Here is a 19,082-nt window from a genome sequence, read left to right as displayed (position 1 = left end):
AGACAGAGAGAGAGAGAGAGAGAGAGAGAGAAACTCCACCTCCTTGCTCTGGCCTCTTCCCATTATGCCCTCAGCCTGCTGTTCTTCTGTTACTTCTCAAGGAGATTCCTGGAAGACACAGAACTCCTTATGCATCTTAAATGTGTGTCCTTTCTCCAGTTCTGGGAACTTCATGGGTAAATGAGTACCTGCTGTAATCTGCCCCTCAAGAAACAGAACAAGCTTGGAAAATTGGAGTTTTAGTCAAATCAGGTTATAGAAAGAGCCAAAGTGGTGAAAAATCCCTCTGCAGAACCCAAGATTCCAAGTGTTGGGACCTATTGACCTCAAGAGATGTTTGAAGGGCAGCCCCTTCGAGGAGGATGTAAATAATGCCGCCTCTAAACCTTTCCAGCAGGAGGAGCCGGGCCCACTGGGTCCACCTGAGAATGTACAGAGCCCAGCACAGAACAGAGACAGGTGGGCTGGAGCTGCTGTGCTCTAGTGATGGCTAGACCTCCCTGGGCTAAGCTAAAGGATGACAGCTGCAGTGTTTAGTAGCAAAAATATGGGTATCTGCAGCTTATTTTAAAATGCATAAAAAATAAAAGTGTGTAAAGAAAGCTGAGGTTGGTGGATGGAGAGACATGTGACAAAGCAGGAGCAGTAAAATGGGCAATGTCGAGCCTGGATGGTGTGCATTCAGGTGTTCACGGCCGACCCTTCCAAATTCCTTCTGTGTTTGAAAATTGCATAATAAGATACTAGAAAAAACAAAAATGAGTAAATTTTAAGGCTGAGATGGACATTAGGGATCGTTTTATGGATGGTAAAATTGAGGCCAGAGAAGGCAACTAGGAGGAGAGACAGGACCAGAACTGAGGCTGCCTGTGCCCTATCTCCCAATCTGCTCCACCACACTGCCCCCCAGTACTCCTTGGGTTCATGGCCAGGCACCAATGAGGCGATGCCTCTGAAAACCTGCTGCGGAACCATAATTTTATGAGACGTAAGTGAGTGTTGCATGGGGGAAGAAAAAGGTCAAGTGGGATTGGAAGACGTTGGCCTGAACAGTTTTCTTTCCTGCAGAACTTGTCAGAATCTTTAATGTACTGCTGTCTATTGAAAATCTCTGAGAGAAATATAGAGCATTTTCCAAACAAATTTAATCACAAAAGCCACCCCTCTTTTTTTCTGAGGACTAAGTTCTGGATAACACTCTTGGGAAAGTATCTGTAAAGAATGTAATATTGCTGGTTCTTGTCTCCCCAGTGGGGTTAGGTGAAGAAGAGGTGGGACATGCCCTTGCTATTGTTTTTTATGTCCACAGTGAGTCTGCACATGCACAGATTGGGCCATATGCCCTCATCACATCTCTGAAGGCTGAAGGTGTACACATACCAAGCAGCAGTGTCAGGGCCTTGGTATCTGTGGAGCCAAAGGGGAGGTTCAGAGAGTTTTGAACCCAGGCCCTGCCCTCACTGGTGCTCAGGGAGGGACTCTTGCCCCTTCTGGCCCACGGGCCACTTTCTCCCATTGGTGACTGCTGGCCAGCCCAGGGAAATAATCCCCTAAGTAATGTGGGGGAGCAGATACCCAGCAAAGAAGAAGAAGCCCAGGAGAAACCGAACTCTGTTCTGATTCTTGAATTTGGCCCAGAGGAGGGCCAACCAGCTTGCTCCACTTGTTTCTTAGGGCAGCAAACTGTATTTTTGAAGCTCATCAGGGCATGCACCTACCTTATGGACACACAGAAAACACAGCATTCCCGAAATGCAGCCGAAACCGTTTATTGGAGCCACCCTTCTAATGCCAAGAGTCACTGGTAGCTTTCCCGGGCGGCATGCACGGACGGGTTGACCCCAGGTGGGAACCGAGTGCTGGTTTATGCTGTTACAGTACAAGTGAATGCAAAGACTTGCAGTAGCTGCCTCTTAGCAAATTATCGTTCCTCATGCCGGGTCAAGGAGGCATCGAGGTGGGGTAGGGGGCAGAGTGAAGGGCCACTGTGCTTCTGTGGCAGGGCTCTTTTCTTGCTTGCTTCCCTAAACTGTGTGTCTTGGGGGGGAAATAGCAGTCCCTAAAGAGCAAGCGCTCACCAGCAGGCCCATGGAGCAGTGCCGTGGGGGGGCCAGCCTGGCCTGACTCCCCCTGCCCGGCCACCCCCCTCGCCCCCACCTGGCTTTACACTTCCTTCCGCAGCATCACCTTGATGTTGCTGCAGATCTGGCCCAGGGCGGCAAAGAGCGGGTTGCAGAAGGTACGGATGCAGAGGGAGTAGATGTGGCTGATGCACTGGATCTCAATCAGGTAGCTCTTAATGCATGGCACCACCGCCCAGATGTGGCAGAAAGAGATGCAGGCGAACAGGAAGCCCCAGAGCAGGGCCAGCGGGACCCCCAGCAGCGTGGACAGCAGGCGGTAGCACCAGTACTTGGAGACGGTGAAGGTGGTGTAGCTCACTTTCCACACGCCGTCAAAACTGTACGTGCCCACAGGCTCTGCGATCACGTCTTCGAAATCCACCTGCGGGGGCGGGAAGAACAAGGCCTTAGGTCACAACATCCACCCACTTCTGCGCTTCTGTGGGCCAGCATCACCCTCTGGGCAGGGATGGGGGTGGGGCTTGTCTCACCCGACGGCTGGGCCCCACCGCCAGGGATTCTGACCCAGCCCAGCCTGGGTGAGGCCCAAGACTGCATCCCTGACAAGCTCCAGGGTGACGCCAGGGCTGCCCTAGAGCAGTGAGGCACACGAGCTGGTCCATCCCCTTGTCCTGTGGGTGGAGAAACAGGCCTCTGGATGTTGAGTGACTTGCTTAAAGCCACAGTAAGAGGCAGGCCTAGAGGCATGGTTCTTAAATTCTGTTATTTTACGATCCGGTCCTAGTCATCCTGGGGGGTAAGAAAGAGGCCTCTAGCTAGGCTGATCCTGAAGATAGCCAGGTGGAGGGAGGCCCGCGGCTGAAGAAGCATACTGGGCACTCCTAGGACCTAATGGGATGGACAGCGTGTGCCCTCCGCTGATGCAGATGCTTCTGGAAGGCCAAGTGCAAGCCCAGAGTGGCCAGAGTGAGGCCAGAGAGGCCTGGCCAGACAGTCACTGGGAGGAGCAGTCTCTGAAGGCTTTTGCACACTGGATTGACCAGATCTGAGCTGATGTTTTTTTAGAGGTTATTTATTTATTTATTTATTCATGAGAGACACACAGAGAGAGGCAGAGACACAGGCAGAGGGAGAAGCAGGCTCCTTGCAGGGAGCCTGATGCGGGACTTGATCCCAGGACCCCAGGATCACACCCTGGGCCGAAGGCAGATGCTCAACCACTAAGCCACCCAGGTGCCCTGATTTTTTTTATTGAAGTATGATTGATAATATAACATCATATCATTTTCAATATAATGATTCAGTGTCTGTATATTTGGGAGGTGATCACCCACTAAGTGTAGTTACCGTCCGTCACTACACACAGGTGACAAAATTGTGTGTGTGATGAAAACTTTTGAGATCTGCTCTCTTAGCACCTTTCACATGTGTCACACAGTATTATTGTGAAGTATAGTCACTGTGCTGGAACCTACGTCCCTGTGACTTATTTATTTTATAACTGGAGGTTGGTTCCTTCTGACCCCCTTCACTCACCACCCACCCCCGCCTCTGGCAACCACCATTCTGTTCTCTGCTCTCTCCTCTGAATTTTGAGCAGCTGGTTGGGCTGGTGGAGGCCGGGAGAGAGGACGCAGGTGGCGTCCAGTAGGGAGCTGCGGCAATAGTCCAGGTGGGACGTGGCGCCAGGCTGGTTTGGGGTGCTGGTGGCGGGTTAGAGAGGCGTGCAGGCCTGGGAGCTGTTGCGGGATCTGGCATGAGGCAAAGTGAGGGCCGTGCTGTCCTGGCTAGTAAAGGTGTCTGGTACCGAAGAAGGCCGAGCAGGCCCCAAGCACCCCACCCCAGTCCTGCGGCGACCTCAGACTTTCCTTTCTCTGTTCCCCCACCGGCCCACCTTGCAGCTGGAGGGAGCATGGGCACTCACAGAATCCGGTTCACACGTTCCACTGCAATGGTGGCTGAGGCCTCATTTGGGAAGTGGGAAAAACTAATCAGTAAATTTGAAAAAAAAAAAGGTTACTCTCAGCCAAGTCATTTAACTGACCTTTCTTGAGCCCCCACTATGCATTAAACAGCATCATAGCTGCTTTCTTGTCTGCAATGTCCTTTAGCACCACTAAGCCTTAGTTGTCATGTCTGTGAAATGGGAACATGACCATCTTCCATGCTCCTGGGCCATTTTATTTTATTTTATTTAATTTTTTTAAATAAAAAAATAGAAGTTTTTATTGAGTTCTTTAAATTATGACCCCCATGTTTTCCTTCTTATTGGAAAAGCTTTTAATCATTCATAATTTGACCAAATTTTTTTTTAAAAAAACTATTTTGTAAATGTGTCACAGACACAGGGGACAGAACCCTACTCTTTTGTAGAGGACCTTACTCTGAATAAAGTCGTGAGTTTTTCAGTAAATCTGAGAGCTGTTTTCTGGTAATTTTACAAACACAAAATCACCAACTACTGTCCATGGGAAATGGGTCACACGGAGAGGTGCTCTTTCAGTCTGTCCATGATTTCGTTCATCCGGTCACCTGGAATCAACATCACGGTTCGCAAGGGCTTCATGGGGACGTCATCAAAGGGCCACCTGCCTCCCGGACGAGTGTCGCTCTCTTCCTGCACCGAGTAGCTGAACTTCAGGATGGCCTTCTCATAGAAAAATCCTTCCTCTGCATTTGCAAACATTAACTCCTCTTTCTCTTCTTGGTTGCTCCCTTTCCTTTTGGAATTTTTTCCAGCTTCCACAAACGTCTTGCTAATCAGAAGGTAGAAGTGACACTTCCCACACGGCTTGTTAGTTTTGTGTGCCTCTGCTAGTTCTTTCTGGAGCTGCTGGCGCATGGGCAGCGCAATCTGAGGAGGGACGTTCATGAACCTCTCGCTGAGGAGAAAGCCCACAGGCTTGGAGTTGTCGTTTAAAGGTGTATCCAGCTGTTCCACCAAACTCTTTTTTTTTTTTTTTTTCACCAAACTCTTTCCACAGTTCTTCTCACAGGGGCTCAGGATCAGCTCTTTAATTTGTTCAGCACACTGGGTTCCCTTTCTTTCAGTTAAATTTAAAAGACTTACGAACCCAAAAATCTCATCTTCATCCACATCGTCATCGCTGTCTTCTGAAACATCCGTCTGCTTTGTCACACTCCCAGTATGGTTTTGTTGAATTAAGAGATCACTTAGTTCTGCAGTACTCACAGGAGCCTTTAGGAAAAGCTGTTGCAATAACTTCTTAATTCCGTCATGATCCTTGTCGGAGATGGAATAAGCTTCAAATTCAACATTCACTTCCTCGTCGACGCTCTCGTCGTCTTCATCCTCGTCTTCGTCGCTGTCTTCCTCCTCTTCGTCCTCCTCTTCCACTCCGTCTTCCTCTTCCTCCTCGGCGCGCACGGCCTGGATGCCATCCTGCCGGCCTCCTGGGCCATTTTAATAAAAGCTGATTGAATGAAGGCTCAAAATCATCAGACTGTGGTGGCAGGGGTCCCCTGTGGGGCCTGGTGGGGCCAGATCTTAAACACCACTCTTTCAGGGGCAGCCCCTTCCCTGCTTTTGTTGGGGGAAGGAGATCCTCTCAATTGGCCACAGAATTACTTTTCAGATTACTTTTCATTATAAAATGACAGCCACGTCGCAGAAAATTCAGGAAATAGTAAAAATAAAACAAAAGTATCTTCAATTTATATTTCTCTAATACTAACAGTGTCATTGCTTTAGTGCTTTTCTTTCCAGGGCTAACTTTTTTGAGGGGGAGAGAGTGGACCTAATCATGTTGTAGGTACAATGGGGCATCCTGTTTTTGTCCCATGACTAGACTGAGCTCCTGCCCCATGCCCCAGATCCCTGGATCCTCCTGGAGGCAGCAGGGGATGAGGTCTCCCCCAGGGGGTGATATGTTTATGGGAAGCAAAGTTGACAACCTGGGATTTCAGGTGATGTGAAAAGCTGACTCAGGGAGTCAGGAGCGCCTTCCAGGACTCCTGTAAATCTCAGCCTCCAGCTTTCTCCGCTGGGGTTCAGCAGAGGTCATTTAACCTCTTAAAGTTCCCCTGGATGGAAGGCCAGGGCTGGAGGGAAGAATATAAATATGGTCCTCATCTCAGAAAGATGGTACTTATTCCTAGAGGGCTTCCAGGAGGCGGTGATGGGCTGGGAATTCGGTGGACAGTGAGGTTTGGAAGCAGAAATGGAAAACTGGTGTGCTGGACATTTGGAAAAGAAGGCCCAGGTTGGCTGAGGAACATCTCATGGCTGTGGACAGTGGATGGAAAGGGCTGGTATCTTCTCTATTTGGTTTAGATGGGGCAAAAATTCAGAGTTGCCGTTTCTTGGGGGAGCTTTCAAATTGAAGAAGCTGGGGAGGATAGGCCTGGGGAACCATCCCGACCCTAACCTGGGTACACCGTAGTGGTTCCTGAGATTCAGTTAGATCCCTAGGGCCTGGGTCCTGTCGATGGAGGAGTTCCGACTTCTGCAGCCTGCCCCTCCTCCACCACGGCCGCACCCCAGCCTGATGCCTCTTAGCACCCAGGCTGGCTTCTGGAGCATGGTGCAGCCCCAGGAACTCTGCCAGCAGAAGGAGCTATTAGGGCAGAGGCGTGCCCCCCAGCCCTGGTCCCAGCAGGCGCTTCCTCCCTCCTGCACTCTCCCACTTAGCGCCTGCCTGTGGCCTCCCTGCCCTTCTTGTGGCTGTTCTCAGGATGGTGTCTCCCCGCCTCTCAGGGCAGGCGGCCCAGAGGTGGGAGGCAGGGCCCAGACTGATTCTAATCTAAGCTGTCCACACCAGCCCAGCCAGGGTCAGACCTGGAGGCGGATGCTGGCTTTGCAGCATCTAAGGTCCAGTCCTTGTCCACCGAGACACCTGCCCCCAGGCAGGGCTCCCAGCCCTTTGTTTCCAGCCACCGGCCCTGCTCCTCCGCAGCCCAGCCCGCTTTGTTCGTTTAGTCCCACGTACTCTGACTTCAACGCATTTGATTATTTGTGTCTGGCCTCTGAGAGGCGGCGGAGTGGGAAAGAGCCCTGTGTGAAGTCCCACTGCTGAGGCTGGGGTCCAGCCCCCCTGCTTATTGGCTCTGTAACCGTCAGCAGGTGGACTGAGCTTTTCTGTGCCTCAGCTTCCTGGAGTCATCTCATAAAGTTTGTTGGAGGATTAAATAAGTTAAATAAATAAATTCTGAATGCTCAGAACACTGCCCGGCCCAGAACAGCTGATTAATAACAACCAGTAACTGTTGTTGTTGGTTGTTACGGAATGTTGTCCCCAAGAGGACGTTAGAGCCCCAAAGGTGGCTTTGCGCACCAGTGCAGGCGCTGCTCTGATGAGTGACTTTGGCAGATGACTTACCTCTTTGAGCTTCACTTCATCTGTAAAATGGATTTGCTATTTCTTAAAACCTTGTTCTGAGAAATAGAAATAATCATCCATTCACCCTGCACCCTCTATTCACCCACCCATCCAATCTCTCATCATCCGTCCCTCCATCCATCAATCCAAAGATCTATCCACCCATCCATAGACATCCATGCATCCTTCCCTCCATCCATTCAAACACAGATTTATTCAGCACCCACTCCGTGCCAGTGCTCAGCACAGTGCCTGGCACATGGTAGGAGCTCAGTGACAGGAATTCTTGGTTCAGTTATTCTCAAGTGCCTATGAAAATACATCTCAGAAAATCTGTTGACACGCCAGATCCTGGGTACATTAATTCTACAGCTTCCCTCGGCATAATTGTGTGTGCGTTCACGCACACCTCAGCCTGCGCTGATGAGTCCTCTTTTCCCTCGTTTTCTGTTTACAATAATAATCCCACTCCCAAGGACCTCTCTGCCGTGTCTTTTAATGATTATTTCTTCGCAAAAGACATCGGCGCTGACATTTGAATTATTCCCCTTAATTGCCTTTGGGCACCGTGCATCGGGCGATGGCTTCGTTTTCTGGGAATCGGAAGATGTGCTCTCAGAGGGATGGGCTGTGCTGGCAGGCCCAGCTGTTCCCCCAACTCGGACTGAGCACCGGGACAGCTTTGGTCACAGTGCCTACTTTGGGGAGATATTTTTAAGACCCGGCTCAGGCAGGTCTTAGGCCGCCACGGCAGTATATCAAAAGCGCACAGTGATTTCATTTCTTAATTTGTCTGGAGGGAAGATGACTTTTTCTGGGAGGGTGGTGGGACGGGAGCTGGATCCATGGCAGAGCCTCAGGGCTTGGTGTGCAATTGGTGGGAGGGCAGGGGGTGGGAAGGGTGAACGTGGCTGCTCATTCAGTTGGTGTCCCCTTCTCTGGCATATTTATTTTTGGAATAGCAAGAGAGCCGGTTGATTAAACAGAATCAGCCCCCGCAGCCCCCGCAGGCTCCAAGAGGGTGGGGAAGGGTGCTGGATAGCAGGACCAGGCGTTGCCGGAGGGTTCGGAGAAGGCCAGCAGCCACCCCCTGTCAAAAATACCTCCCCAGATTCCTGTATGACTCAGTCCTTGGGCATCCTGGGCCCTGGACAATTCAGATAGAGTATCTGTGGGTGGGGAAACTGCTCTAGGCAGAGGCATGGGCATCTGGTGCCAGCCTCCACTTGACCACTGAGTTACTAGAGGCTTGGGGCATGGTGCTTTCCCTCTCTGGGCCTCTGGTTTGTTTGTTTTTGTTTATTAACTCTACACCAAGAGGATTGGGCCAAGATCCCTAGTGACTCAGAGTTTGATTTGGAGTCAGAACACCCGGGGGGTGGGGGGCTTAGTTTTGCTGGGATTTGCTTCGTTTTCTTGCCTAGTACCTTGCTAACTTAAAGGGTGGCCCATAGCCAGTCCCCTCTTCCCAACAGGGTATGTATAGAAGTTGAGAGTAAGCATTTAGAAATAGTCACCGAAATCTGAGCCAGTGATTTTATGTCTGATAACTCATAGTAAGAAAAATTGGTGCTTACATTGTAGATGCCTATTTTTCATTCCATTTCCCTAGTAATTAATTTCTATTGAATTTTATAAAAGTATCAGTGTTCAGCAAATTGAAGTTATAATAATAAAAGTGGCCCTTCACCCAGATAATTTGAGAAGCACTGGCTGATACAGTAGGAAGCTAAAATGAGGTGATAGCTGTAAAACAGCTGAAAAATGGCAAAGCTTTGCTTTTTGTGTTATAATTGGTAGTAACAATAATAGAATTCTACATAACATGGGAGAACCAAAGCAATGCTCACAATCTGGCCCTTATAAGATGTTGGTTTCTGGCCATGTATCTTATACTTGGTAATTTGCCAGCTTTTTGGATAGTCATCCAGAGATGACCCCCAATTAAGTCATGGCCCTGAACATTTAAGCCCTTGCCTCTTCTTATCCTATACTAAGTCTGGGCCTGCCCTATGACTCACTTCAATCACCAGAGTGCAGTAGAAGGGGTGCCGTGCCAGGTTCAGAACTAAGCCTTACAGAGGCCTGGAAGTTTCTGCCTTGGGGAGCCCTGAGCTGCCATATTAGAAGTTCACTTTTATACCCTGATGTAGAGACTGGTGGCATTCGAAGTACATTACTATCCTCTGCTCTGGGGTCTGGCGGAGAGGCCACATGAGGGAGAGGCCCAGCTGTCCCAGCATCCTGGCTGAGCCCCACCTTCCATCCATCCCTGCTGAGGCCCCAGGTGACTGCCACCTCTTGAGAGGCCACCGGTGAGAGCAGTGGAGCTGCCCAGCTGCCTCTTGTTGACCCCCACAACTGTGGGAGACCATCACACGGTGGTTGCTTTAAACCACTGAGTGTGGGGTGATCTGTTACACAGCAGTAGGTAACTAACACAGTGTGTCTTTAGGGAAAACTGGTGAGAACTCCGAATTCCAAGTTTATCATCTGCAGGACAAGGGGGCTTGTTTGTACGTGAAAGTGCAAAACGTTCACTGGTCCCACCAAATAGGAATTTCTGGTGCCAGGATCCAGGAATCTGCATTTTAACCAGCGACTCAAGAAAGTGGACCACATTTTGAAACACTAGATTAGTTAATACTTAGGAGCCCCCATAACACTGAATTATAAATCCCTCCGTGTGAGTTACCAATGCTGCCCTTCCTAGAGGTACCTGACAGAGGACAGGACATTTCTGAAAGGAAGAAACTGCCAACATGGGATGGGTGGCAGCTTGGATGACCTTCTATGACCGGTGTCAACCTGCCCCTCTGCTTTCTCTTACAAGTTCTCTTTCAGATGCGCTTGGTCCTGTCATTCTTCTGCAGACAGAGTAGCAAAGAGGCTCCATGTGTCCCCATCTCTGCCTCACCAATATGACCCATGGCTTCCTGGAAAAGTGCTGTAACCCGTTAGTAACATTTGCCATGGACATAGGTCGGGGAGCAGCAATACCCATCTCTCACTTTTGCCAGTGACACCCAACATCCTCCATATCACGGCTTTTGCTTATCTTACTCCCTCTTCTTCAAAAGCCTTATTCACATTTTAATTCCCCCCCATTTTTTTATGCACCTGGGTTACTGTCTCCCCATGGAGCTGGCTCCTGATTTTCTCAGATGAGAGTAAGGTCTTCCTCTGTTAAACCCCATGACCCTTCATCAGGCACTAATTTATGGCGCTCAGCACCTTCCTCCAGATATTCGCATTACTTTAGTCTCATCCTCTCTGTTAGGTTGGATTCTTCTCAAGAGGAAGTACCAGGTCAGTTTCATCTTTCTGCAACAGGGTGTCCAGATGGGCCCAAATTTGGAGCAGAGTTTGCGGGACTGGTGGCTGCTGGGTCCTTTCAGGTGTTTCTTAGCCTGAGCTGATAGGCAAAGGGTGTGGTTTGAGTGTGTTTCTGAGGGGGGAGGGTGTTTCATGGCACATGAAGGTTGGAGGTGGCATGTGAACCATATGATGGGCTGGGGTCATGTCCGACCCCCTGCCCTGTTTGACGCTGTGTAGCTGAGGGGAAAGCGGCTGAAGCCTGAGGGTGAGGAACCCATGGGGTACTTTGGGCTTGAGCATTTCTGCTTTAGGGTCTGGGTGCCTTGGTGTGGGTTAGGGAGACAGCCCTGAGCCCTCTCAGAAAGAACTCAGAGGCCTTCGAGGTGGGGGTGCAGCCCAGCAGGAATTCATGGGCAGGAGGGCTGCAGATTTACAATGTGGGTCTGAAGGGAATGGTGGAGAGCCCCACAACTGTTCCAATAGCCTCACATCCCCCAGAGCCTGGCATGAGGGCTCACACATGGTGGGTCGGTCGTGTTTGTCACCGTCTCCTCTGAGACAGCACACAGTAGGCACTCAGTAATGATTCCTGGAATCAGTGTTCTCTGAATGGGCGGTGACCATCAGGGGTGGAGGGAAGAGGGTGGCTCACCCCAGATCCTCAGCTCTAATCCGCATAAGCCTCCCTGGTGCCTGAGACCCAGCCCCGAACCTTGGGAGCCACAGTTCAAGTCTGCTGGTCTGTGTAGGGCTCTCCCCCTGCCTTTGGCACTCATCTTCCATCCCGGGTTCAAGGGTAGTACCAGGCCTTCCTTGAGGAAGTTTGGGGAAGTTTTGAGTCTGTAAAGTCCAAAGGCAGTGCCTCTGGTCTGCTGGCGTCAAATCTACAGACACTGTGGGTCTATCTCCTGCTTCCCATCCTTGGCTTTCTGCGTGAAACCTCAGCACCTGCTGACGGAGGAGGCAGGTCTCCCTCTTCTCCACCCAACCTCTGCTTACCCCAGGACTTAGGCCAGAGAGGGAGAGTGATTTCCCTGGAGTTACACAGGGAGCCTGTGTCAGGGCTGGGACCAGAACTTGGGTCTCTAGCTCAATCTTATTCCAGCATCTTACTGTGTCTTGCACCCTAGCCTTTTCACCTGTTAGCACTGGTGCAACCACCCTGACGGGTCCCTCCTGAGTTTCTGCTTTGCTTATCTTTCTCTCCCTAAGTCTCACCCCCTCAGTTCCTTTTCCTCCTGCCTCCCTCCATCTTATCTTTGCCCCACTTGGTTTAAGAAGCCGAGGTGCCCCAGACTCCCATTTGGGCAGACTGTCCAGGCCCCCTCCTGGCCAGCTCTCCTGTCTCTTTTCTTTTCTTTTCTTTTCTTTTCTTTTCTTTTCTTTTCTTTTCTTTTCTTTTCTTTTCTTTTCTTTTCTTTTCTTTTTCTTTTCTTTTCTTTTCTCTTTTCTTTCCTTCCTTCCTTCCTTCCTTCCTTCCTTCCTTCCTTCCTTCCTCCCTCCTTCCTTCTTTCTTTCTTCCTCTTTCTTTCTTTCCTTCTTTTTTTTTCTTTCTTTCTTTTTTTATTTGAATGAGCCAGCGAGCAAGTGAGAGAGAATGCACATGCACAGGGTGAGGGGCAAAGGGAGAAGCAGACTCCCAGCTGAGCAGGGAGCCTGCTATGGGGCTCTACCCCAAGACTCTGGGATTAGGACCTGAGCCGAAGGCACCTGCTTAACCAACTGAGCCACCAGGCCCCGCTTTCTTCCTTTTTTTATTCTTTCACAGACAGTACATAAACCTAAAGTCTACTCCAACCTGTTTGTGCTATTTATCTGACTCCATTTTATGATCCTCATTCTGAATTTCAAAAGTTTTTCATTCTTTAGTTATTGAAAATGAAAGAAAGTCCAATAACTCCCCAAACCGGAGAACGTCCAATAAATATATCAAATAATAATCTCCTCTCGACAAGATTATTTGCAGGGTCTTTTGCTTAGCCTTTGAGGGATGTTTTCTGGGGTTCAGGAAAGACAGCTCTCAGCCCCTAGCCCCCGGGGAAGTTGCATAAGCAGCTGCATCTGTGTGGCTGCCCTCATCCCTCCCTCGGATTATAACCTGGACCTGGAGCCTGGAGCTGGCTCACCCTGGGCTCAGTAGGGCCTGAGAGCCTCTCTACATTTGTCAGCTGTTTTTGTTTTGTTTTTCTAAGATTTTATTCAGTTATTCATTAGAGACAGAGAGAGGGAGGCAGAGACAGAGGGAGAGTCAGACTCCCCACTGAGCAGGGAGCCTGATGCGGGACTCGATCCCAGGACCCTGGGATCATGACCTGAGCCAAAGGCAGATGCTTAACTGACTGAGCCACCCAGGTGCCCTACACTTGTCACCTGTTGTGGATCTCTTTCAGAAGCCACATTCTTCCTTGGGGTCCTCTTCTCCATCCAGTAGCCAGCTAGGGATCGCCAGAGGGGAACCTGGATGTAAAAGCTGGCCCATGGCTTAGTTGTCCTGCCCTGCAAGTTCCTCCAAGCTCCAGCTCAGCTCACACATGTCACACCCTTGCTGCATGCCAGGGACTGTGTTAGGCACTTTCAAACCCCTTATTTCATTTATTCCTCACATTATACTTTTATTTGCACAGCACTGCTCTGAGAGTCCTTTACCTGGTGGAGGTAAATGATATTACACTCATTTTACAGAGGGAAACTCAGGTCCTGAAGACCTAGGTAACTTGTCCAGGGCTATTGCTTTTAGGTAGAAGAGAGTAAACTTGAAACCGAGTCTTTTAAAGCCAAGTTTGGGACTCTTACTTCCAGACCACACTACACAAACCATGATAAATACTATTTTACATTTATCTAGCAATTTCCCCCTTGTGGCACACTGGGCTATAAGTACCCTATTTCCACCACTCATGATACAGATAAATACACTAATCGCAATTTAATATGAGCTTTAATACGAGCAATTTAATATGGATAAATGCTCTGAGGGAAATTGGGGCACAGATGAGGGAGCTACTATGCCTGGAGGAGCTAAGGAAGGCTTCCTAGAGGAAGTAACATTTGAGGTGGGTCTTGAAAGCTGAGCGGGGCATTCACCACAGGGAGGAGGGTGTTGCTGGTATCGACAGAGGAATATGTTCTGGTTGGTGTGGCCTGCTCCTGGTGTTGGAGCTGGAAGGTGAAAGAAGAGGGTTGGAGCCAGATTGTGTTGGGGCTTGAAAGCCAAGGAGAGAAGTTAGAGTTTATCCAGCATGGGAGATATCCCACCAAAGGGTGACAGCACAGGGGCTGTGCCTCGGAGCAAGCCCAGAGCCACGCTGTCTAATCCAGTGGCCATGAGCTTTGAGCACTTCACCTATGACCAGTGCAACAGAAGAACTGTATATCTTGTTTAATTTTAATTCAAATGTAAAAAGTGATACTTAATTCCGAAATTGGAAAACTTTTAAAAGTATTTGGAACTATTTGGGCACAGGAATTGATTTCAACTGTGCATTTTATGAGATTTTAATACAGGACATGATTTCTTTTTTTTTTTTATAGGTATGGCTTTTTAAAAAAAGATTTTATTTATGTATTTATTCATGAGAGACACAGAGAGAGAGAGGCAGAGACACGGGCAGAGGGAGAAGCAGGTTCCCTGCAGGGAGCCCAACGCAGGACTCGATCCTGAGTCTCCAGGATCACGCCCTGGGCTGAAGGTGGTGCTAAACCGCTGAGCCACCCGGGCTGCCCCAGGACACGATTTCTAATACATTTGGAGTCTGAACTGATATGCAGCCTAAGCGTAAGCTACATGTTAGATTTCAAAGATGAAAAAAAACCAGACTGCATAATAGTGCACTGATAATTGTTTTATATCAGTTACCTGCTTCAATGATATTTTTTTTGAAAATATTGGGTTAAATCAAAAATATCATGAAAATTAGTTTCACCTGTCTGTTTCTCCTCTTTAAAACTGTGGCTTTTAGAAAATGTAAAGTGACATGGGGTGATGGTATCATGGGTCGCATTATATTTCTATTGGTGTGGGCTGATCTGGGATTCGGATACGTTTCGTAGGACCCAGGGGCCCCAGGCACTGCCCTTTTGAGAGCCCTTCCAGTGACTCTAATGCTGGTGGTTAGGCCCTCTGCTTCCAGGAATTCTGCTGTAGAAGGACCCTGTGGCTAATGAGTGGAGGTTGGAGTGAGGGTGTGGGCCTGGAGGTGGCCAGGCTGCTAGTGGCATCCAGATGAGGAAAGAGGCCATGGGGGAGACTCCCCAAAGGCTGGGTGACTGTCCTCTGAGTGCTCCTTTCGGGAGCCAGGTGCCCTCCGAGAGGCCTCTGCCCCGGCCTGGCCGCAGGACCCGGGGGCAGGTGGGGCGCTGGCCCCCACACCAGGAGCACTGGACATGGGGCAGTGCTCTGGGGACATGAGTGCCGGGTACTGGAAGCCACCCTCTGGAGGTTAACCCCGCGCCCACCGTGGAGACCGCAGAAATAACCCTGGCGCCGAAGAGAACCCAAGCGGCCACCCGCGGCCTTCACCCTGGGCCGAGGCCAGGAGCTCCTGGGAGGGGCCTCGGGGGCTCCAGGCACTTCCCCTCGGGGACTTGCCTCGGCGCCCCAGGCACCCCCGCGTCCTGTGTGTGCGGCTGAGGCTTTGCTCCTGTTTATGCCAGACGTTCTTCGGGGTGTAACCTGCTGCCTTTTGAGGGAGGATTTGGAGAAGACGGAGGCACAGGGCGTCCGGGCAGGGCAGCGGGTTGTGCGCGGAGCCCCAGACCCGAGCCCTCGGGCAGCGCCGCCCAGCAGGCCCGCGGAGCCTACCTTCACTATGTCCTCGTTGATGTTCTTGGGGTCTCGGTTCACCAGGTCGATCTCCTTGAAGTGGATGTCCTTGACGATCTGGGCCTCCAGGTCTGTGTGCTCTTCGGCCATCATCGCGGGGCTGGGGCCGCAGGAGGGGACCTGTGCCGTGTGGCCGGCGGGGCTGAAAAGACTCGGGCAGGGACACGGTCCCGTGTCCCCAGACTTGTGCCCCTGCCGGCTCAACAGGCCCCACCCAGCGTGCCAGCTGACAGCTGTCCCGCATAACTTCGGCCTGCCTCTCGCTAAAGCCTCTGTGGCAGGCCTCCAAGCTAAAATTAAGACGAGCTCCGCGGGAAGGCCCAGCAGTCCTCACGGGGGCTCAGCCGGGAGAGCGGAGGCTTTGCCTCTGAGGGCCCGGGCCCTGCAGTTCGCCCCCTGCCATCAGCCTGGGCAGCTCTGGGAGGGGCGGGGGGTCCCCAGCTCTGCCTCCTGCCGGCTGGGAGCTCCGCACAGCTCCCCTCCCTGGTCCACTGTGCTCCCGGCCAGAGAATAGGGCCCTGATGCTAAGGGTCAGGGGCTGTGCTGCCCTGCGGAGAGGAGCTGAGCTCCCCTGGGACAGGGCTTCGGGAACTGAAACGCTGCCTGTTCGGATTCTCACTGGAGGAGCTAGTACCTGGCCCTGCTCTGTGGTGGCCTGCAGCGGCCCGTCTTTCCCACTTCTGGGGCTCCCCCTGGAGGGGAGCTGTTGGACTGTGGGGTGAGACAGAGAAGCAGACCGCTGATGGGGCTGCCCACCCTCCCCTGCCGTTTGATGCCATGTGGAGGGCACCTGAAGTCCATGTTTATGCTGCCCTTTGCTCTTCCCCCGGTGACGGTTTCCAGGGTGCCTGTGGGCCCCAGACACTGCACAGGCATCCATGGGATGTACCTCTACCAGGTGCCTGCTCAGTTTTCCTGGGTCCTCAGGCATCACTGGAGGCCTCCACAGTGTAAAGTATGAAGACTCTGAGTCCCCAGGTGCCAGGGCTGTGCATCCATTCCCCTATCTTCCTGCTCATTCATTCAGGATTTGCTAACAGCTGGGGATGAACAGACCCATCAGGCTCTGTTCCAGCCTGGAGGAGCTCGCAGTCTAGGGGGACAGACTGATTAAAAAATAAGTAATCACAATAGGGTGTGGCAGGTGCTCCAGATCAGTGATATTTTACAAGGAACTTGCTTTAAGAGGTCCACAGGAGGCAGTAGCTCACTCTGAGGGCATCAGGGAAGGCTTCCTAGAGGAGGTGGCTTTAGAGTTAGGTGTTGAAGGACAAGCAGGAGTTCACTACCTAGAATATTTCAGGTGAAAAAACCATAGGTGGGCAGCCCGGGTGGCCCAGCGGTTTAGTGCCGCCTTCAGCCCAGGCTGTGATCCTAGAGACCTGGGATCAAGTCCCATGTCGGGCTCCCTGCATGGAGCCTGCTTCTCCCTCTGCCTGTGTCTCTGCCTCTCTCTCTCTCTCTCTGTGTGTGTCTCATGAATAAATAAATAAAATCATTAAAAATATATAAAAAAGAAAAACTATAGGTGTCAGAGGGCTGGTGAGAACTAGGATGCTGAGAGGTGTGCAGTGGCCAGGGCCTGTTTGTCTGGGGGTTGGGGGGGGGGGGAGGCAGGAGATAAGGCTCAGCTTGGGCTTTGGTGGAAAGGAGCCAATGTGTCATACTAAAGAATATCGTTTTTTTTTAAAGATTTTATTCATTTCAAGAGAGGGAACAAAGCACAAGCAGGGGGAAGAGAGATACAGGGAAAGGGGTAAGAGGGGCCAGGGATAAGAGACAGGGAGGGGCAGAGGGAGAGGGAGAAGCAGACTTCCCACCAAACAGGAGAAGCCCTACTGGGGCCTCCATCCCAGGACCGTAAGATCACAACCTGAGCCAAAGGCAGATGCTTAACCATCTGCTTAACCAACGGAGCTACCCAGATGCCCCGTAAAGAGAATGGATTTTACAGGCGTATCGGGAAGCCATTGAAGACTTCAGGGCAGTGGAGGGTGTTCACTGGAATAGTGGGCCAGGAAGATCACTGGTGGTTAGAGCTAGGTTAGTGGGAGGCAGGAAGACAGTCAAAAAGCTCGAGGCAAAACACTGGGCTCTGTCAGTAATTGCGCCTGGCTACTATCTAATAAAATGCAAAATACTAGTGGCTGGTGCAAGGTAGGGGCGTCTGCCCTCTCACGTAATACAAATAGCTCAGAACTACTGTGGCGGCCCCATTACGTTGTCAGACTCCCGACTCCGTCTTCCTGTTCTGCTACTCTCACAGCTGCCTCATTGGCACGAGGTGGCTGCCGCTCTTCCAGCCATCAGATGAAAGAGGAGGAGGGAGCGAGGGTGCACCAGAAAAGGCATCAGCCGGCTAAGTCAGCTCCAGTAGAAAGCTTTCCCAGGACCCCCACTTGCAGGGTCTTTGTTTATTTGTCATTGGCCACCCCTCCTGGCAAACGAGGCTAGGAAATGCAGAGCACGTAGGTAGCCCCCCAGCGTCCCCAGGGGTAAGTGGTAGGCAACTAGAAAATTCTATTGCTAACTCTCTTAGGAATTACCTGTTTGTTTTTTCCTTCCCCCCCTGCCTGGGCCCCCAGGTCGCGGGAAGACGTACCTTCTCCTGTGAAGAGCTGAGACAAAGAAAGTTTTGCTGCTCTTGTCCACGTGGGATACTGCGGGCGGCCGAGCCTGAGGCTGAGTTCCGTCCTCTGCGGGACCCCCTGTGTCTGGTGAGGAGCGGGGACAGCGGGCCATAGTCATTCACTGGGGATCAGGAGCAGCCCCCAGAAGAGGGTCTGTGCTCCTCCCTTTTATTTTTATTATTTTTAAGATTTTATTTATTTATTCATGAGACACACACACACACACACACAGAGAGAGAGAGAGAGAGAGAGAGAGAGAGAGACAGGCAGAGGGAGAAGCAGGCTCCATGCAGGGAGCCCGACGTGGGACTCGATCCTGGGTCTTCAGGATCACGTCCTGGGCTGAAGGCTAAACCACTAAGCCACCGGGGCTGCCCTGTGCTCCTTCCTTTTAATCTGGGCTGGGGGTTAGATTATTCTGACCCAGAGGGTACGTACGGCGCGACTGATGCTACATGAGATTTGGGCCAGGCCGCAGGGAGGAGGCAGCTTCCGGCTCTCTCCTCTCGACCCCCGCCGTTGGAGATGAGCAGGCAGCTGAGAAGCCGCAGGAGCCCACGCGGAGCAAGCAGGTGCAGCCGCCACAAGCCATCGAGGCAGAGTGGGTGAGGCTCCGGGAGGCGCCAGCCCCTGGCGTCAAGCCGCCCCTCGACCTCCAGGTCTTGCAGCCGAAGCCCAGACCGCGGGACAGACTCACTGCCCTGCGCCCCGTCTCAGTGTCTGAACCACAGAGGCCACTGTGGTTGCTGTGACAATACAAAGGTATTGTCGTGTGACATGGTTGCTGCCTCGAGGTGGCAGTCGATGCTGAGAAGGCTGTGGGGCAGCTGATACGCCTTCTGGATGTTGGAGGAGGGAAAGGCTGCGGCCTCAGGTGCCCCGGGAGTCC

At 51.4% G+C, this 19,082-nt stretch overlaps 2 protein-coding genes across 2 annotated transcripts; both read right to left on the bottom strand.

Annotated features, from left to right (window-relative positions):
- Positions 1-1,753: 1,753 nt before the first annotated feature.
- CAV3 (caveolin 3) lies at positions 1,754-16,133 on the bottom strand. Its single transcript, XM_041764618.1, has 2 exons — positions 15,543-16,133; positions 1,754-2,505 (listed from the first exon to the last, which is right to left on the bottom strand). The coding sequence occupies exons 1-2, from the start codon at positions 15,654-15,656 to the stop codon at positions 2,164-2,166; spliced, it is 456 nt and encodes a 151-aa protein (XP_041620552.1). The 5' UTR covers positions 15,657-16,133; the 3' UTR covers positions 1,754-2,163.
- LOC121494534 (BRCA2 and CDKN1A-interacting protein-like) lies at positions 4,350-14,066 on the bottom strand. The gene is made up of 2 exons (XM_041761082.1): positions 13,997-14,066; positions 4,350-5,498 (listed from the first exon to the last, which is right to left on the bottom strand). The coding sequence occupies exons 1-2, from the start codon at positions 14,064-14,066 to the stop codon at positions 4,564-4,566; spliced, it is 1,005 nt and encodes a 334-aa protein (XP_041617016.1). The 3' UTR covers positions 4,350-4,563.
- Positions 16,134-19,082: the final 2,949 nt, after the last annotated feature.

Source organism: Vulpes lagopus, chromosome 7, assembly GCF_018345385.1.
Source record: "Vulpes lagopus strain Blue_001 chromosome 7, ASM1834538v1, whole genome shotgun sequence".
In the NCBI taxonomy this organism is placed as follows: domain Eukaryota; kingdom Metazoa; phylum Chordata; class Mammalia; order Carnivora; family Canidae; genus Vulpes; species Vulpes lagopus.
This window is presented reverse-complemented; position numbering and strand designations above follow the sequence as displayed.

Excerpts from the sequence above, each read along its gene's own strand:
- LOC121494534 (XM_041761082.1), bottom strand. The coding sequence starts at position 14,066 with ATGGCCACTGGATTAGACAGCGTGGCTCTGGGCTTGCTCCGAGGCACA. Across the intron at positions 5,499-13,996 it reads CCCTGTGCTGTCACCCTTTG|GAGGCCGGCAGGATGGCATC; the intron begins GTGGGATATCTC and ends AAAATGGCCCAG.
- CAV3 (XM_041764618.1), bottom strand. The coding sequence starts at position 15,656 with ATGATGGCCGAAGAGCACACAGACCTGGAGGCCCAGATCGTCAAGGAC. Across the intron at positions 2,506-15,542 it reads TCAACGAGGACATAGTGAAG|GTGGATTTCGAAGACGTGAT; the intron begins GTAGGCTCCGCG and ends CCGCCCCCGCAG.